Raw genomic sequence first — 21,832 nt, forward strand, 5'->3', positions numbered from 1 at the left:
GATGCTAAAAAGGGATTGTTCATAATACTGTTTTATCAGTAATGGGGGTATTGTGTATCAACGATTTGTTAACCATATAAACCACATTCATTTAAAAATGTAAAACTAAACAATATTAAAAAATAAAATAAATCATTACAATCACGTTGCATATAAATTGCAATAGTACTTACTTTAAAAGGAACTACGAACGAGCCATCTAATATAGTATGAATTTTAAAAAGCTAGTAATTTAAAGGGAGATAAATTTGTGTTTCTTTCATTGTAAGAAAAATGGCTAACGAGGCGACTTCCCATTACCACAGCACGAATTTCCTTCTCCATGTCTCAATAGAACACGTTTTAAATATAAAGGCGGGGAAACACCTTTAAGTCATAAAAAAATATTTTCTTTTTCGGACTTAACGATACTTTTTTGTATTTCATTTTTTCAGCCTCAAACAAGTTTTTTGACTTTATATCATGGCGTACTAACAGCTAGGTATGTAAGGTATGCAACCTCGCTGCTTGGGATCTCTATATAATTTGGTGTAGGTGCGAGTTTGGGTATGTATATGCAAAGTACTTTTTGCATTTGAGCACTTCAATCAAAGAAATGCCCAACAAAAAAAAGCAAGTATGGCAACGGTGAACAAAAAAAGGGAAGAAATATCAAAACCAACCATTTTTGCGTGTTTTGTATGTGGAAACGTGAACATTAATTTAAAATAGAAATAATAAGTGTTTCCCTGGTCTAAAATTGCAACAGTTATTATTTAGTTGCACATAACTATCAAATAAAAATAACCGCGAGTCGAAATTCGTGCTGCGGCAATGGAAAGTTGATCCAAATCACAAGATATCGGTGGCATGACACATAAAAGATCTTTTTAAAATTGCTATTATTATGTTGATTTGTTAAAAATTGTATCGTTAATTTGTTAGGAATTTCGTAGTCTATACTTGTCAAATATCAAAAGATGACAGCTGCCTAAATACCGATCTTATAAAAATAAATACAATAATTGCACTTTTTTCTCAATCTAACTATTTTAGAGGAAAACTAAAATTTTTTTAAGTTGTTAATAAAAAAAATAATATTATTAAATGCTTTTTGGAAACTCAGAGGATTTAAAATTAACTTCCATTTCATTTTTTTATTGAAATCAATTTTTATACATTTGTCTTAAAACTGTTTTACAACTTATTTAACCATCAATATGTACTGAAGAGCGAGATATAGGATATTAGAAATATTGGATATCAATCACCTTCCGGGTGATGGAAGGAAACAGACAGAAGTGAAACTATTTTTTTATCAAAGTTTTCCGATTTGAGCGACTGGAAAATGCATAATGATAGATACAAAAACTCAAAAACACTTTTTGATCAAAAAAGATGAACAACACTTAGTAGAAAATTTAATTTTCTATATTTTTTCAAAAGTTTAAATATATACAAAACATATTCAAGTCAATGTTTTGTTGTTTTGTTTTATGATGATAAATCTTTTCGTAACTATTTTATTGCTCAAAATTTTAAAATACTTTTAAATGAACTTGCAAGTAGTATTTTGCGGAGTATTTTTTCTGTTTCAAAGTTTAATAAATAAAAGCAGTTCTGTTCAAAATTGCCATAGAAAAGCTTAGCTTTTTTCTCGATTTTGTACTTTTCCTAAAAATGTTTCCCATTTTTTTTACTACAAAATTACTAATCAAACTTTGACCCAAAAACAATAATTGAAACTAGTTGAGACAAACATTCATTCATCATGTCACTTGATTTTCTTTTGTATAGGTATAACATATTGGGAAATTTCCTCCTGACAACAAAAGCTTAAAATAATAACAATAAATTCAAAAATTGAAGGATTTCACACACCTGTGTTTATGAGAAGATAATGACATTAAAATATTAAAATACGTTTTTTGTTTCCTTATTTAAATTCAGGCAGTTATTTTCATATAACGTTTTATAAATAAGTTTGCATAGAAATCACTACAAATATATGGTAAATACACAGCTAATACACGAATTCGAACAAGGAAACCAAAAACAAAAAATTCCAAAAAAAAATTAAAAAGATATCGTTTTCGTTTCGTAAATATTACTTAATAACGAACCAGAATGTAAAATGAAACGAGATAAATATTTTTTTCTAATAGGAATAATATTAATGAGAAAAAAAGAACCGATTTTATAAAATAATCAAATCTGTTTGTTTCTTCGTATTCTTCCTTGGTTACATTCTCATTAAGTTGGTTTAACTTCGAATAAATTAGGTTTTTCAATTGCTTACGAAACGTTCATAGTTTTAAAACCAAAACATTTTAAAACAAAAATAATTTAAAAAAAAATGCATAGTATGACATGTTATAGGATTAAGCCAATCAACCAATATTGCAGCATGTTTCATTAACACTAAGGTACTTCTATGAAAAATGTCGGTGAGAAATTTCAGTAAAATCTTTGTATATGAAATGGAAATGGAATAGTACTATCATTTAATGAAGAGGAACGAACGAAGCGACGTCTGGGCAAACATCAATGAACTAAATCTGCAAAATTTGTGGAGAATTTTAAATGGGGGAAATTCGGGGACAATATGATAATTCAAAACAGAGAAGAATATATACAAAAGTAGCTATGGTTGGAGGGAGACAATAAAGAGACATTTTTTTGTTTATTTATTTATGTATTATGTATAAAGGAATAATAAAAATCAAATGCCAATAAGGCAAATACCAATTCAATTTTGTAACTGTTGCCGGCTAGCCGATTGCCAATGAATACAACAAAAATACGTTGAAATACCTATTTTCAAAAAAAAAAAAGAAAGTAGGAACAATGTTTTTGTTTTTCCTAGGTATATAATATATATCTACATAATATTATGTATATTGGATCAAATCATAGTAGGAGTTTTTATTATCGAAATAAAAATGCAATTATATTTGAAAAGAAGACAAAAAAAGTCAATGGCGGATCCAGGTTGTAGGAATTTAACGATATTTACCAAAAAGCTATTTGCTGTCAAAAACAACTAAAATCCTTATTTTCACTTTAGAAAAAGTTTAGTTATACTTTACGTTATTTTCTTAAGTTCTCATTTGAGAGAAAGAGGAAATATTCAAGTTCTTAAGAAGAAACCTTGAATAAGAGATCGCCAATTGCCTTTAAATTTCTGAAACTGGTCTTCAATTCCATTTTTTTAAGCAAATAAATATTGTTAGACATTCTTTAAATGTTTTTTTTTCTTTCAAACTGGATTTCCTATTAAATACAAAATCTTTTAAGATCTTAAAGATGAAAGAAATCTACTTTTTCAACTAAATTTGCTTTGAACTAAGGTTTAAACACGAATTTCGAGAATATAAATGTCCCAAACACATCAAAACTGACACTTTCGTTACACTAATGGCAAATTGAAAAACATAATAAACGTTTTGGTAAAGATTGATTTTAGATTTAAATATCTCTTAAAGAATTTAAGATATTGGCTTCAAATTAATTTTCTCTTATGGAAAATATTTTTATAAAAAAACAACATTCAATTTTGTTTGTAAAAATGAAAATCTGCAAAAATTAAAAAGCAAAATTGGTAAAAATTGGCTTTCGACTATTTAGTTAACCAAAAAAAGATTTTGAAATCAAATTATTTCATCATATGCAAAATATTGTTGGTAATTTTTGGTTAATCTTTTAGAAAAAAATAACTTTTTAAAAGAACACGAAAACCTACAGAAACAACAACAAACGAATTATAAATAAATTTGACTAAGTATTGAAGAACAAAGAAAAATATCGACTTCAAATTATTTATCTTACACAAAATATTGTTATGAATATTTTGTAAAAGGTTTAAGAAAAAAAATCGACAGACGGGATTTAAAGTTATCATTTTGGGTCGCATTATTATTCATATTATTATTTTAGTAATAATTATTAACTTCCAATAAGTTATTGTTATCGGTCCATAATGTCTGCAAATAAGAAAAACGTTTTCGAAACATGTATCAATTTTTGGAAAAATTAAATTGACTTCGACTCGAATATCTTAGCCAAAATGAAGACACTGGCTTTAAACTAATTTTTTCATACATTAGGTAAAATTTAAAAAAGATCTCACTGACACCTTTTTTCAACAAAACAAAAACTAACTAACGATTGGTAATTTTTTTTTGCTTCTAATGTTTCTAGGACAGTTGAAACTTTTGTCTTCAAATTTTATTTATTTAATATAAGATACTCATGACAACATTTCTTAAAATTTATATAAAGAGTTAACCTACATTTTTTTCTATACATGTACCTATGTTCCTATAATACTTTATTACTATGCTTACAATAAAATGCCAAATACGAATAACCTATGATAAAAATACCTACATATACCTATGTACATGTTCATAGGTACAAATTTGTAAACACTATCTAATTAGTGTTTTCAAATTTATACCTACATACATACATTTCCTTACTTACGAGTAACAACAATTGTACCTACCTCCCTACATACATTACTGACTTATAATTGAATTTCCTTACCTAACGTATTGTTTTTTTCCAAAAAATTATAAAAAAACAACAAAAATTAATTTGCCAAGTTTTAAATATGCACATCCACACAACTTTGTGCAATATTCAAAATATGACAACATTGTATTTATTGTGAAAACAAATCTGAATTATTTTAGATTTTTCAAAAATTTGAAATCAAATCCAACAAAAACAAAACCTGTATAGTTCAATACATATGAATATCTCCATGACAACACACAAAAAAAAAACCGTTAACAAATACATTATTTTTTGTTTCCCTTTCCTTCCTTTTATTTCTTGCGAGAGTGAAAATAATACAATCAACCCTTTTCCTCAACTTTGTTTTCGCTTTAACTTCTGTAATCTCCACAACAATATTCAGTACCCCCAGCGCCGCCTGTCAATCATCAATGAACTAAAAATTCATGTTTCATAAGAGTACTACAGTTTTTATATACAAAAGTACAATCTATAAAAATGGTTTCTGTTGAATTGATGACAAGCCTGGGTCCAAATCCGAACCTATTCCGACTCGACCCTTCATCAACGCATATCAAATAATTAAATTGTGCTGAATTCAGCCTTTGCCTGTACACTCTTCTATAGTGAACCACTTTGAACGATTTCATTCTATGTGCATTTGCATTTAAAAATTGTGACAGCTACGTTTCCGAATGTTTCCCGTTCTCCCGTGTGTAGCTGTGTAGAAATGTTGATTGTGTTTTTGTAATTATAAACTTCTTTTGATTCGAAGCGGCAATTTATAAATTTGTTAATTTTAAACACTTAAATCTAATTGGTTTATAAAGTTAATTGAAAAGCATATACATAATTTATTAATAATATTAAATTGAACCCAAAAATCTACAATAAATAACAAGTGAATTGCGATCCATATCCTTGAATTTATTAAGCACGTTGACATCACAACCTAGCATCAAACCTCAACGTAAAACTCCGCGAATGAAATGTCGTCGCCTCAAGAAGAAATAGAAGATATAGATGTCGATGAAGCTCCCGAAGTCCCCGAACCTGCAGAAGCTGCAAATGAACCGGCAGCAGAAGACCCCGCAGATGATCCTTTTTATGGCTTCGAAGAAGTGGAACCCACCTACGACAACAAGGACATGAATGGAGTATTCACCATTTGGGAAGCCAAACACACAGATCCCGGATTTGACCCAGTCCCAGCACTGAAAAGGTATATTTTTTTTACAATGTCAAAATAAAAATGCACGTGCTTTGATATAATCAAAATAACAACACATTTTTTGTACATTTCTTAGGCTTGCAGAAATTTTTGAAACAGAAACTGAAATTTATATGCGTAAGGATCTCGATCCATTTGATGAACGTCATCCATATCGAACGGATCCCAAGTGTCAATTTGGATTTTTACTCAAACAGCTATTTCGAAAAGATCATTTTATGAATAAGGTAAATAAAAAAATTCTAGCAACCAAAAATGTTCGAACTGCATATGAAAATTGAGAGTAATACTATTTACAAATTTCACAATTAATTGCAAATAATTTATGTGTGTTTTACTTGCATATTCAATTATTTGGTGCTGTGTTTTGTTTAAAGGGGCTACACAACATAACAGATTGCTTTGGTTATCTTGTTATCTTACAAAAGCCGACAGTTTATTGTTGACATTGTTAATTCAGTCTAAAAACACTGCATATTATTGTTGTACCTGGTATCCCAGTGTACTGCTGGAACACAATGGTGTCGGAGCCGGAGTCGTAGTGGTAACTGGAATAGCTGTCAAAGTATTCAATGCAAATGCAAATGTATGAACACAACGTGACGCAACTGGAATCGGAGCCGCAGCCGTAGTCGGAAGAGTTGACCAACTTTTAACTTAGACGTACGACACATATGACGGTTCCATTATTGAAGTGAATAACTTGGTGATTATATTTTCTTTTAGTTTAGTTTTTCAATAAAAAAGTGGACAAATTTTTAAATAAGAAATAAAAGTGAAAAAAAAAATATTTTCTGAGAAATTTGATGTGGTTGTAAACTGCAAATATACCAAATAACATCAAAAAGCCGTACGACACAGTTACGACTTCGGCTCCGATTTTGCATTGTGTTCCAGCAGTTACTTTTAAATGAGATTGTTTCGTTAATCTATTTTATCTACTAAAGCATCGACAATGTAGACCCAAATCAATGGGTGACGAGACAATATTTAGTGTGAAACTAAAATAGATTTAAACTTTGCTTTGTATTTTTTATTATTTAATGTCAAAGGGAACTAAATTCATCTAAAAATAAAATCCATGTCATTTGCAAATTTATGGAATAAGTTTAAATAGATGTCATTTAGTGAAAAATCTGTAGTAATACATAATATAATAACTATAAATAATTTATGTAACAAAATAATTAAATTCCTTTAAATTCGGTAAAAAAGTAGAAGAACAATTATACTATGGTGGCCTTCCTGGATATTGAGGGCGCTTCCAACAACGTTGACACATCCGCTATCACTTCTGCTATGACGACCCTAAACGTCGAATACTCACTCCGTGAGTTGATTAATCTAATAATGGGGGATTTTTGTACGAAAAGGTCTGTCGGTAGAGGCACTCCACAAGGTGGTGTTCTGTCCCCTCTCCTGTGGAACAGAGTGGTAAACGAACTACTAATATCCCTTGAGAGGAAACGCTACAGAGTGGTTGCATATGCCGACAGGAGAACATCCTAATACACTGAGAGACCTCCTCCAAAACGAACTCAATATGCTCACTAGATGGGCTGATTACTGCGGACTTCGTATTAATTACTTACTTAAGGTAGCGCTACAGCCCTGTGTGAACTAGGGCCTCACCCAACAAACTTCTCCATCTAGCTCCTTCAATAAAAACTGTACCACTCATTTTTACCAATGAAGCCAAATATCTTGGTCTGATATTGGAGACAAAATTAAGTTGGAAATCTAATATTCAGGAAAGAGTTAAAAAAGCTACAGCAGCTCTTTTTCTTTGCAAGAAAGCCATAGGAAGCAAATGGGGTTTTCAACCTCACATAGCATATTGGCTATACACATCGGTCATCCGACCAATACTTATGTACGGGGTTGCAGTATGGTGGACTGCACTGGAGAAAGTGAAATACTACGACAAACTCAGCAGATTCCAACGCATTGCATGTCTCTGCATAAGCAGGACATTGAGAACCACATCTTCAGCAGCGTTAGCCACTCTTCTCCATCTGACACCCCTTTACATCTTCAGCAAACAAGTGGCAGCGAGTACAGCTATAAGACCCAACGCCTCATCTCAATGGACCAACAACAATGTGGGGCACTCTATCATTTTGAACCTCTGATTGTATACCAAAGTACATAGACTACACTATTCCGAAACCCCAATTTGGAAAAAACTTCCAAGTATCCATTCCATCCAGATATGAATGGGAAGACAAAAAATCCTAGATGACATAAGCATTCATTTTTATACAGATGGATCCAAGACAAATTAGGGAGTTGGAAGTGGTGAGTACTTAATCTAAGCATCTCATTCCGCCTCCCTAATCATTGTAGCGTCTTCCAAGCGGAAATTTTACATTACATTATATCAACTTCTGATATCCGCATCTTCTCTGACAGACAGGCTGCTATTAAATCTCTTGACAGTGTCTCAAACAAATCTCAAACGGCTCGATTGTCGATCGTCTCTTATGGAGATGGCGATGCAATTTAACATTCACTTCTGTTGGGTGCCGCCCCACAGAGACATCACAACAAATTGTAGAGCCGATGAACTCGCTAAAAATGGAACCGTCATACATATTTCACCTGAAAGGGAGAAGATAGGTATACCGGTAGCTACGTGTAAACTTCTGCTAAAAGAAACAGCTTTTGCGATAGCAAACTAGTAACTCATATGGCCTTCACTGGACCTAAAGCGTTTTAAAGACTTGTTATCTCAAAGCAGACTTCATATTAGCTTCCTAATAGGTGTCCTTACGGGTCACTGTTTATAGGCAGACATGCAATACGATTTGGTGTAGCCTCAAATGACTTCTGCAGGAGATGTATGGACGAGGAAGAAGAGGAAACAATCTCTCACCTTCTCTACACTTGCCCTGCTCTTTCACTAAGACGCAAACTTCATCTGGGAGACTACTCTTTTGATAATCTCAGTGAACTAGCTAAAAAGGATATCAAAAATCTTCTTCGATTTATAAAAATCTCAAAATGGTTCCACTAGTAAGAAGTAATTCTCCAGATTCATGTGGTATCACGATGGGCCTTTTCTTTTGGCCTAAGTGTGTAGATTCTGAATCCGCAGCCACTTTAACCTAACCTTAACCCTAACCTAGAAGAAAAATAGACGAAAAGAAATGAAACCTCCACTAAATAGTCAGTTCACGGAACTAAAAGTTAAGAATGCATACACAATTGTCTTTAAACTCCCTCTGTGTTGTTCTCAGTATTACTGTAGCTTCAGGGGCTTTTTCTATTAAGGAGAACTAACTAGTTTTTAGAAGAAAATTATCCGTAGAGCCCATTCTGACTTTGGGCAACGCTACATGGTCATTCTTTGATAAATTGTCTGTAACACTTCACCTTTTAGGCCAACTGTTCTTGGCACTAATAACCCCTTGTTCGAGTGTCTGTATTAAACTCATAAAGAGTACTCATTATTGATGATTTATTCTGGATTTTATTTTAAATACCAAATTAAAGCACAACTGTATTTTTCTTTTCTTATGTACTACCTATAGTACCAATGTACCCAAAGGGTTAAGAACATCGAAAAAACAGATTCGAAAATTTGAACCATTAAGTGCTAATGAATATTCTGCTGAAGTTGAACTCAACGGGTTATGTCAGATTGGAGGAAGCTATAAGCTGGCCATCAACATCGGCCATATACAAGCCTTAGGTATTAATTGGTTAATTGGAGCGTAACAGTTATTATTTATATGGTTTTGGTTGTTGGCTTCTGTATAAACTAATTTCACTTCTTTTAAATGTTCAATTTTGGCATAGTTAAGATTGTTTTTTTAAAATGTTGGTTTACTCAGGAAAGGCTTAAAAGGTTTAAGTTTCCTCACAACTTTCGGCATTTTAAGCCAAATCCTTAAAATCAACAGAAAATTTGCATTTTGTCCTTACATATTTTATGCTAGATTTTGTGTTCATTAATTTTTATTTCGATAATAAAACAAGTTACTATTTAACTTTTTATTTAATAATACGTACTACTTTTCAGTTCGAGTCTATCGTTAGCGGGACATAACGCCTCAAATAAATGCTGGTGTCCCCCAGGGCTCCGTTTTGTCTCCGACTCGCTTCATTTTGTTCATAAATGATCTCTTGTCTGTCACTTCTAATCCATTAAACTGTTTCGCCGACGACAGTACTCTCAGCTTTTCATATTCGTTTCTAGATTCACATCGTTGTTCTTCGGATGTGGAACTTCAACGGTAGCGTATGATAAGCTTATTAGATTCTGATCTTGACAGCATTGTACAATAAAAAATAAATTAGGTGGCGCAATAGTCCGTAGAGAACCAGGGCCTAGTGACTTACAACTCTCAACCATTCCTGTGTGCGAGTAATTGCATGGATGGAAGGGACCTACAGTTTATATGCCGAATCCGAAAAGCACTTTTTCATGACAAGAATTACTCTTGGAGGATTAGTCAGTTCCTCGCTAGAGGAATAAAACTTTGGCACAGGCAGGGATCGAACCCAAGACCTCTCGCATGAAAGTCCAACACACTAACCATCATGCCACGGATACTGCAGCATTGTCCAATGGGGAATCAAAAACCGTGTAGAATTTAATGCTTCGAAAACTCAATGCTGTCTCCTGTCATTAAAGCGTAACTCACCCCCGATGCCACAATCTATGAGTGGCACTTGCATCCAGGAAACCAATCAACTATCAGTACTCGGTATGTGTATTACAGATCACCTTTTATGGAATAGTCACATATTCGACATCGCCAAAAATGCTGACAGGTGCTTAGGATTTCTCCGACGATGCAAAAAATGTTTCACCCCTTCTGATCTGGCTATAATCTACAAAGGTTTCATCCGTCCAAAGCTTGAATATGATTCGTATATCTGGGCAAGTGCCCCTACAACAAGTTTGAATCTCTTCGATACAGTTTAAAAAAGGGCTTTAAAAATGATAGGCGATAGAACTATAATCGAAACATTTCCATCGCTAGAACACAGCCGCAATGTTTCATGCCTTTCGTTGTTTTATCGATATTTTTACAAACAATGTTTTGTCGAACTAGCCAGTTGCATTCCGACCCTTAAACTATTCAGCCGTAATACTCGCACTTCTAGGAAAGCTCATCAGTTTACCCTTGAGCTCAATTTCGGGTGTACTGTCAAGAATAGAGATTCTTTCTTAAATCGCACATCGAGAATGGGGAATGCTTTGGCCAACTCTGTTTTTCCCTCCCATTTTGATGTTCAGAAATTTAAGACCAATGTCCATCTCCTTTTAAATCCTTTCCTATTTTCCTAACGCTTGCACTGTGCTTAAATATAAACATATAAAGGGTACTAATAACCCCTTGAGTGCTTGTGAATTAAAAAAAAAATACTTCTACGCGCCATCGTGAGGGATACCCCTCCTTCGCAAAGAACGCCAGATCAATTTCAAGGTATCCTTTTTGGGAGCTTGACAATCATTCTCCTATGTGGTTCCAGCAATTCGCTCAATGAACTTAACGCTGTTTGCAACAAATATGCGGGAATTACTACCGGCTTTATTTATCTTCAGTGCTTTGATCGCAGTACATATCTTTTATAGCTTAACAAATGCGCTTCTATTATCCATAATCATTTCCGATGATGATGCAAACATTTACTTGCACAACTAAGATGGGTTTGGTTATGGTACTGAAGAAGGGCGGTAAACTGCTTGAAATGCATTTGTTCTTATTTGTATAATTTCATTCGATTTTGTTTCTATACAAAAATAAAAATTTTAATTAAGTGTAGGTTAATTTAATTTGAAAAGAAATTCCTATAATTCAATTGCATCTAAAACTAAACATTTTTTTTTTCATTTTAAATAGCTTGTCAACGATTACCTACGGGATAACTACTTCACTCGCCAAAATATACAGAAAAAATCACTAGAACTAAATATTATTGCTTGTCGACTAATTCTGGTCATTATGCCGGGTTTAGAGACTTCTGCTGTCTTCCAAGTGGAGTATGACAATCTTATAAATCGAATTTACGGATGGGCTGAAGACAGCGTTGAACCACTGCAGAGCTATGCTACAGGCCTACTGGCTGCTGCAATGGAGGTCACAGATATAGCTGTAACATTTCGAGAATTAAACACACGACTCGTGCCAAAAATGTTAAAAAGACTCCATGCGTTTCAAGCTGGTAACCCAGTGACTGAAAATGCCCAACCGTCCAATTTGAATAATTCAAGTACGGAACAAGAAGACAAATTTGAAAGAATTTTACCGGCGTGGATGGCAGACTCAGCACCTACTAGTCCTGCACCAGTCGAAGAAGAAAGCGCTACATCCAAAACACACAATGGAACTCTTGATAGTTTTCCCAGTACCTCAAACATGTCAATGTTATATGAAACATCCCGAGATGCCGGAGGGACACAGAAATTCTTAAAACGAATGTACATACCAATTCACCCTTATACAGCAGACACAAGTCAAATGCTTATCATAAGATATCTTACATCCATGGGCGAATATCAAGAGTTCCTTGGGCTGGTTTTTGAAAACAAGACAATGCAACTAATATGCGGATATATAAGAAACTTAGATAAACGAGACACTTGCCTTGCTTTTGAAGCACTAAAATATTTGGCATCATTATTGTGCCACAAAAAGTTTGCTTTAGAATTTATCACTCATGGAGGTTTACAGGTAAGTTGTTTTTTTCTTCATTCATATTTGAAAGCACAAAAAGGTTTGATTCAAACTCCCTTTCAGCTTCTTTTAAAAGTTCCTCGTCCAAGTATAGCTTCAACAGGTGTTTCAATAACTTTGTACTATTTGGCATATTGTGAAGATGCCATGGAACGTATCTGTACAATGCCCAAATCAATTATAACTGACTTAGTAAAATATGCTCTGTGGCTGCTCGGTCGTTCGTATGATTCTGGAAAATGTCATGCTACAATGTTCTTTGGTTTAAGTTTCCAATTTAAGGTTATTTTGGATGAATTCGATGCCCAAGATGGTCTAAGAAAACTTTATAATGTCGTAAGTTAATAAATGAATTTAGGTATTAACTGTTTCTAATTAAAATAATAATTTCTTTTTTTCAAGATTTCTGTTTTAAAAATCGTTAATCCACCTGCAAATGACGAAGAGGAATCAATAACATCTCTCAACGAGGACTTGGAGTGTGCTTCACGACAATTTGTGCGACACGTGTTTGTCGCTCTAAAACGTTACATGGAGAGTCATTTGTTTTATAAATACAACTTGTTTATGAGACAACAGTGTCCTTCATCTACGGAATTTTCAAATTCAGCCACAAAAGCCAATAAAGTAACTTTAGAACAAATAAGTGAGCAAGTAAGAACTCTTCAAGAGAATACTCCAGTGCGGGGACATTGGGCTCCAGTTGATCAATTATTGAAATTAGGTGGAATACAACTAATACTTAAAGTCATCGCTATGTCTTACGAATGGAATAATGCTGGAAGGTAAGTTAAAGCATATAAATGATGTGTTAGCTATGAACACACAGTTATTGAACAAAATTAAAAGTTGACAGAAATTAAGTGCAGCCTAAATTTCAAAATTATTATTTGAACATTTTAGAGCAGAAACCGTACGATCCGCCTTGGATGTCCTTTCTATTTGCTGTGTTGTGCCAAAAGTTTTCTCAGCATTTTGTGAAAGCCTAGAGTTACCAGACAACCCTTCATCTTCCGGAATTCATGCTATTTTGGGCGCTGCTGTTGGAGAAATTACCAACGATTCTGATGTGCAAAAATCTGCGTTAGCTGTTTTATGTCATTGTGTGTGTTCACCAAGTTCAAGGGTAAGTCGAATTCTTAAACTCTTAAGGATTTTCTTAACTTAACTTCTCCTTTTTCATAGAGCCAGCCAGCTTCATTGATAAAATGTTATGTAAATCCAAAGAAAAAGAACAACAGCAGTAAATTCTCTGAAGAACTCGTTGAAAAAGTGTGGGAGTCTGTTTGTTCTAATAATGGAATTATCATTCTGCTTCAATTGATGCAAATAAAAGTTCCCCTTACGGATGCCGATTGTATACGCGGAATGGCATGCAGAGCTCTAGCCGGACTTGCACGTTCCGAGAGAGTTCGACAGATTGTTGGCAAATTGCCATTATTTGCTAATGGACAAATTCAGCACTTGATGCGAGACCCAATATTGCAAGAAAAACGTACTGAGCATGTGATTTTTCAAAAGTACGCTTTGGAGTTGCTAGAAAGAGTTTCGGGAAAAGAAAAACCACTAAACAATCAGTTAGATCCCTCTTTAGCAAACATTCATAAAGCAAACGTTGTTGCACAAACGAAAATTCAGTACAATGAACAACAATTATTCCAACTAATTCACGATCATTTAGAATCAAAGGGGCTTTCTGGAACTGCCCAAATGTTACAAAAAGAAGCTGGTCTAACAACATCAACAACATTAACGAAAAGTTTCCACCAATCACCATTTGACTATAAGGTATTGCCAACCAATGTTATTGCACGTAATCGATTACGAAATCGGATGCAAGACGTTAACTCAGCTATAAATGGAGTAGCTGGGCCAGAGGAGAGCAACGATACAAATAATGGATGTTTCCTAGAGCCTATAACACCAATTAAGCTAGTTAAGAAATCGGCCAATACGCCAGGAGCAGCATCAACTAGTAACAATGCAAGCTCTTCGTCTACCTCAGCGAGATCGTTGCAAAAACAAATTTGGTCCGTTCCAGAGACGACCACTACAGATGAACCAGTTGCACCCACTATTACCCTCGGTACCATTGTAACTGAATATTTGACCAATCAGCATGCATTATGTAACAACCCAATGTCCACGTGTCCACAATTTGATCTATTTACTCCCCACAAATGTCCAGACCCACAACCGAATAGAACATTTGGACCAAATCTTAATTTGACTTCTCGTTGGTTTAGATCACAGGCTGGTTTCAATACAACTCGACTAGATCGACGGTACGTTCATTCGAACTTCAATTCATGGCGCACTATAAGAGCAAATGATTACAATGACATCCAGTTTACTTGTTGTAACATTCTTCCAACGAACAATCTGATTATTGTTGGTACTCAGCAAGGTGAAGCAAAGGCATTTACTCTCAATGAGGGCACAGAACTTTTCTCTTCTTCTTGCCACAGTTACATAATTGATAGTATTCAATCAAATAGAAAAGGAAATCTTGTGCTGACATCCTGCTCATGGAGATCTCATTTGTGGAATATCGAAAGAAATGATTTCGCAAGTTCATTGCAGTTTCACGATGAATTTTATTGCGAGTTTAGTAATGTTAATCAAGATAAAATTCTGGGAACACAAACTTATGTAAGTTAGTCTGATTTTGGAGAAATATTATCTTATTATTTTTTTTTTTAATTGCAGTCAGCGATTGTGTATGACCTCACCACAGGAAATAAAATATCAACCTTTACTCCCACAATAGCAAATCAGTATACTAAAAATCGAGCTACATTTTGCCCAACTGATGAGTTAATTTTATCAGGTAAGTTGTTCCATCGTTTAGAAAACAAAAAAAATAGGTTTTAATACGCTTTCATTGCTGTTAATTTTTAACAAAAAAAAAGAGCTAGAGGCCTTCTAATATAAGTAGATCAGATCTTCAGGGCCGGTCCTAGCCAAACTTGCGCCCTGTGCAAGATTAGTAGAAAGCGCCCCTTTTTTTATAACTCACACATAAACTGACACACAAGCATAAGCCTTTCCCACATTACACAGGAGTTAGACTTTCAGTGCGTTTTTTTTATTGAGGTAGACAGTGTCCGGTTATGACACCTATTATCGAGCTTATATGCGATCTGCTTAGAGAGAGCAAGCACCTTGAACGTTTTAAATCCAGTGTTGGCCAGATGTTTTTTGTGACTTGACACGTTGGTATGTTGTTCCACCTGGTGCCTGCCCTCCTAACAGTGGTAGCATGGGCTGTACTGTACCGTTCCTGGCGAGTTCCTCTGCCTTACAGTTACCTGGAATGTCTCTATGGCCCGGCACCCAGCAAAGGAGAATATTAAACTGTTGCACCATCTCCATTAGAGATGATCGACAGTTATGGACTGTTATAGAGTTTGTAGAGACAGAGTCCAGAGATTTGATAGCGGCCTGGCTATCAGAGAAAATACGGATATCAGATGTTGATATCACGTTTTCTTTGAGCCAAGACAAGACTTCTTTTATCGCCAAAAGTTCCGCCTGGAACACGCTACAATGATTGAGACTTAATTTCAGTCGTTCAGAGTACAGACCTCCACCAACCCCTTCTTTTGTTTTTGGCCCATCTGTGTAAAAATGAATTGACTCATCCTCCAAGTATGTCCCATCCCCTCAAAAAGATCTGGTAGGTATAGAAATCTGGAAGTTTCTGTCGAATTGTAGTTGGGGGATGGTGTGGTCTGTGTGCTTTGGAATTGATTCTAAGTACCTTAGAATTACGGAGTGGCCAATGCTGTTGTTAGTCCACTGCGACGAAGCATTGAGGCGAATAGTAGAGCTTGCAGCTATTTGTTTACTAAATATGTCAAGAGGTGTAAGGTAGAGCAAGGTGTCCAGTACCGCAGACGGGGTCGTGCGAAGCGATCGGCTTATACATAGGCAGGCTGAACGTTGGACTTTATTTAACTTATCCCTGTTTATACCTTTCTCTAAAGCAGTCCACCATACTGCCACACCGTACGTTAAAATCGGTCTGATTACCGATGTGTATAGCCAATGCGTGATTCTGGGTTGTAAACCCCATTTATTACCAATAGCTTTTTTGCAAGAAAAGAGAGCTACAGTAGCTTTTTTGACTCTTTCCTGTACGTTGCGTTTCCAATTTAGTTTTTTGTCTAAGACAAGACCCAGGTATTTAGCCTCGTCTGAGAATTTTAATTGGATTCCTTTAATATAGGGAGGGTTGACAAATGGAATTTTGTATCTCCTCGAAAATAAGACCAGATCGGTTTTGTGTGGGTTAACACCCAGTCCACTACGATCAGCCCAAAGTATTGGTCTGTCCAAGGCATTTTGTAAGAGTTCTTTTAGGATGTTAAGATGCTTTCCTGAAACTGCTATAGCAACGTCGTCCGCATAGGCTATCACTCTGAAACCCTCCGCATCCAGACTGGTAAGGATTTCATTCACCACTAGGTTCCAGAAGAGAGGGGATAGAACACCACCTTAGGGTGTCCCTCTACTAACGAATCGTCTACTAGAAGAGTTGCCCAGTTTTGAGTTAATTATTCTGCTAGTAAGCATTAAATTAAATAAATTCGTTTCTAGATTCACATCCTTGTCCTTCGGATGTGGAATTTAAACACCAGCGTATGATAAGCTCATTAAATTATGATCTTGACAGCATTGTCCAATGGGGAATCAAAAACCGTGTAGAATTTAATGCTTCGAAAACGCAATGCTGTCTCCTGTCGTTATAGCGTAACCCACCCCCGATGCCGCTATAAATGAGTGGCACTTGCATCCAGGAAACTAATCAACTTTCAGTTCTCGGTATGAATATCACAGATCACCTCTTATGGAATGATCACATATTCGATATCGCTAAAAATGCTGCCAGGTGCTTAGGATTTCTCCGAAGATGCAAGAAAATTGTTCACCCCTTCTGATCTGGCTATAATCTACAAAGCTTTTATCCGTCCAAAGCTTGAATATAATTCGCATATCTGGGCAGGTGCCCCCAAAACAAGTTTAAATCTCTTGGATAGAATTCAAAAAAGGGCTTTAAAATGATAGGCGACAGAACTATAATCGAAACATTTACATCGCTAGAACACCGTCGCAATGTTTCATGTCTTTCGTTATTTTATAGATATTTTTACAAACAATGTTCTGTCGAATTAGCCAGTTGCATTCCACCCCTTAAACAATTCAACCGTAATACTCGCACTTCTAGGAATGCTCATCAGTTTACCCTTGAGCTCAATTTCGGGCGTACTGTCAAGTACAGAGATTCTTTCTTAAATCGCACAACGAGGATGTGGAATGCTTTGGCCAACTCTGTTTTTCCCTTCCATTTTGATGTTCAGAACTTTAAGACCAATGTGCACCGGTATCTCCTTTTAAATCCTTCCCTATTTTCCTAACGCTCGCACTGTGTTTAAATATAAACATTTAAAGGGTACTAATAACCCTTTTAGTGCTTGTGAATATAAAAAAAAATGAATTAACTCCCGAAGCGAACTCTCTACATTTAGAGATGTCAGTGCAGATGTGTCCACGTTGTTAAAGGCACCTTCGATGTCAAGGAAAGCAACCATAGTGAACTCTTTATGATAGAGGGAATATTCTATGGTGCGTACTAAAGTGTGTAACGCAGTTTCCACCGATTTACCTTTACCTCCTTCACATCTGGCCTTACAAATTCAGATATGAGATCATCAAAATCTAAAGAATTTTATAATTCCTTTTCAATGGACATAATAGATAAGCCTATCAAGCTCTATTGAGTCATGGTTGTCCTAAGATAATTTTTAATTATTTTAAGTTTAAAAAACTACGTTCTCCTGAAGCTACCGTGACCGGGATTGCGTTAAGGATTTGGAGAGCAATTACTAAATTCGGAGCAAAAACTTCAAGGTTTGAACTAAAAATAAAATTTAACGCATCTAAACTTGAGCTTTGTGGTGTAACAAGCGGGAATATTACGGGTTACTCTTGAAACAATTCTCCATCGAAATCTTTAAAACTAACTAATGTTATAACATTCTGCAAATTAAGGCATGAAGCACGTACATTTTTATTTGTTAAACATACGCTTACTTACTTAAGGTGGCGCTACAGTCCTGTGTGAACTAGGGCTTAACCCAACAAACTTCTCCATCTAGCTCGGTCCCTAGATAGATGTCTCCAGTTTCGCGCTCCAAGTTGAGTGAGGTCACTTTCCACTTGTGCGCGCCACCTGATCCGTGGTCTTCCTCTACTGCGCTGTTCTGTGGGTGTGGATTCGAAGACTTTCCGGGCCGGAGCATTGGTTTCCATGCGCTCTACGCGACCCAGCTATCTTTGTCGTTGGACTTTTACCCTTTTGGCTAAGTCTACGTCGCTGTACAGTCAGCTCGTCGTTCCATTTTCTCCTCGACTCCCCTTCGATGCATACTGGAGCGTAGAACAAAGAACTTTTCTCTCGAACCGACTCAAGGTGCTTTCATCCGCTTTTGTCATAGTCTATGCTTCTGCACCGTATAGCAGGACGGAGATGACAAGGGTTTTATATAGCAACACTTTGGTAAGTCGAGAGATTACTTTACCACTCAATTGCTTTCTTAGCCTAAAGAAACACCGGTTAGCAAGAGTTATTCTGCTATTGGTCTCAGCGCTGGTGTTGTTTTCTGCGTTTACAGGGGAGCCTAGGTGACGAAGTCCTTGACTACCTCAAAGTTACGTCTGTCGATGGTGACGTTTTGAGCAAGACGTCGGTGTTGTATGTCCTTTCTTGCCGACAGCATGTACTTTGTTTTGCCCTCATTAACCGTTAAACACATTTTTGCCGCCCCATTGACATCACGCTGAGTTCTTCTCATTATGTCAATGTCATCAGCATATGCCAGTAATTGGATAGACTTTTGAAAGATAGTGCCTCTAGTGTTGACGTGTGAGCTCTGCACTATTCTTTGAAGCACAATGTTAAAAAATCACATGACAGCGCATCACCTTGTCTAAAACCTTTTTTGACATCGAAAGGTTCTGTTAAGTTGTTTCCAACCTTCATGGAGCAGCGTGAATTCTCCATGGTCATCCTGCACAAACGGACGAGTTTGGCAGGGATGCCAAAACTAGACATGGCTCTATACAGCTCGTCCCTGTAGATGCTGTCATATGCGGCCTTGAAATCGATGAAAAGATGGTGGGTATCGATTTGGTGTTCTTGAGTTTTTTCCAGTATCTGCCGTAATGTGAATATTTGATCAAGTGTGGACTTTCCTGGTCTAAAACCACACTGATAAGGACCTATCAGGTTGTTGACGATGGGCTTTAGACGTTAACATATTACGGCAGAGAAGATTTTAGAGGCGATGTTAAGTAGACTGATTCCTCTATAGTTGGTGCAGTTTAGAGGATCTCCTTTTTTCAGGATCGGGCAAACAATACTGAGGTTCCATTCATCGGGCATGTTTTCTTCCGACCATATCTTACAGATAAGTTGGTGCATGCTCCTAACCAACTTATCTCCAGCTGCTTTAAGGAGCCAGGCATTCAAGCCATCCGCTCCAGCGGCTTTTTTAGACTTCATCTTAGATATAGCAATCTTTACTTCGTCTAAGTCGGGAGGATGGGATTGTTGGCTTTCGTCGTCTATGTTGAATTGATCATCCTGCAACAACAGCGGAATTCGTATGATTCAATATGAATAAGTATTTTGCGTTGTCATACTCTCTATGTTAATTTTGGGACTCAGTAAAGTGATTTTAGTTACTGCGCAAGATATAATTTAGGATAGTTGTGATGGATGTTTTCTTGAGATTATTTTAAGAATGTTTGTGGTTAAAAAAATGGCAAACAGTATTACAGTTTTGTTTGCGCAAGATCTGATTACATTTTCCTGCTCCTGGTAATGCGCCCCAGAAGTTTGCGCCCTGTGCATTTGCACATATGCTTTGTTCGGCCCTGCAGAACTTACCGTAAAAAATCTTGATCGTCCCTATCGAGGTGATCGTCGGAGCGGAATTTTCTCCGATTCCCTACGAATCGAAGACATTTTGCTTCGAGGTAGTTTTTCGACGATCTGATTAGAAATTCTCTGCGACGCTTTGCAGTTTTGTAATAGTTTTATTTTTGACAGATATAAACAAATATCTCTCCGAAGTCATCAGACAGGTTCTCTTTTGCGGAAACTGCCTCTGGAGACCGATGATTTATTTTGTATTTGTGTTCCAGAACAGTGCCCGGTAACTCAGATCTCTGTGGTGACTGCCAAACACGAGCACGTTGGCCATCAGAGATAATAAATAATTGTTGATTCAGAAACTCCTCTTATGTTTTCTTTTATTTTTGTTGTTGTATTTTTAATATTAAACTAAATTCAAAATTATTTTTTTTACATATTTTAGATGGAGTACTCTGGGACGTAAGATCCGGTAGAGAAATACACAAGTTTGACAAACTCAATCAGACTCTCTCTGGAGTGTTCCACCCAAATGGACTGGAAGTAAGAACATTGTTTAAAAATGAAATTTATTTCCGTTATTTATGCGTAAATTTAATGTGTCTAGATTATTTCGAACACTGAAGTTTGGGATCTAAGAACTTTCCATTTGTTGCAAACAGTTCCTGTACTAGACCAATGTCTAATTAAGTTTTCACCGATGAATGTTCTTTACGGCATCAGCTTAGATATAGATAATCGTGTCGATTTCGACGATACCACCAATTATGATACCAGTTTTAAAGTGCTAGACAGTTATGATTACTCAAGCATCACGACGGTGGATGTAAAAAAACATATCTATGACCTAAGTGTGAACTGCAATGGAAGTATTATAGCACTTGTTGAGAATCAGCCAGCATATGATTCAAAACAGGAGACTTTTGTCAAATTGTATGCTGTTGGAATGAAAAAAAACGAACAACAAGAAGAGGTTTGTTTGAATTATAATAATTTATTAGACATTTTTACTAAATTTTCTTAAATTTCAGGAAGAAGATGAGGAACCAGAATCAGATGAAGGATCTGACAGCGAATCTGCTCGTGGTATGCTTCTTTATATAAAAAAATAAGAAATGTTTTTGTATTTTAATTTAACTTTTCTTTTTTTTGTTTAGTGTTTGATATCCCCGGTCTAAGAGGCGATGATGATGATGATGATCGCTGGATTGATGTTGATTCATCATCTTCTGACGATGATCAGAACAATGGAGATAGCGATGATGCGGCGAATGGAGGAAATGGCGACAACACCTCATCCGACTCAAGCACAGATATGTTTGAAGTAGAGTTAAATTTTTGATAAACGTAATGTTTTTATATATTATATAAAATATTGTAAATATATATACACCTCAATGTGTAACAATTAAAATATATACAATTTGTCTAGTAACTGAAAGACTTATTTCGTTAGCGGCTTTCTATAATCAA

General features: G+C 35.6%; 1 protein-coding gene across 1 annotated transcript; it reads left to right on the plus strand.

The window, feature by feature from the left end:
• The first annotated feature begins 5,189 nt into the window (after positions 1 to 5,189).
• Positions 5,190 to 21,800, plus strand: LOC129950205 (protein mahjong). Its single transcript, XM_056062050.1, has 12 exons — positions 5,190 to 5,722; positions 5,808 to 5,958; positions 11,587 to 12,417; positions 12,484 to 12,756; positions 12,823 to 13,205; positions 13,324 to 13,546; positions 13,606 to 15,072; positions 15,130 to 15,250; positions 20,805 to 20,902; positions 20,967 to 21,332; positions 21,391 to 21,445; positions 21,517 to 21,800. Exons 1-12 carry the CDS (start codon positions 5,490 to 5,492, stop codon positions 21,699 to 21,701), a joined length of 4,386 nt encoding a protein of 1,461 aa, XP_055918025.1. The 5' UTR covers positions 5,190 to 5,489; the 3' UTR covers positions 21,702 to 21,800.
• The last annotated feature ends 32 nt before the right edge of the window (positions 21,801 to 21,832 follow it).

This window comes from Eupeodes corollae, chromosome 3 (genome assembly GCF_945859685.1).
Source record: "Eupeodes corollae chromosome 3, idEupCoro1.1, whole genome shotgun sequence".
NCBI classification, from domain to species: Eukaryota; Metazoa; Arthropoda; class Insecta; order Diptera; family Syrphidae; genus Eupeodes; species Eupeodes corollae.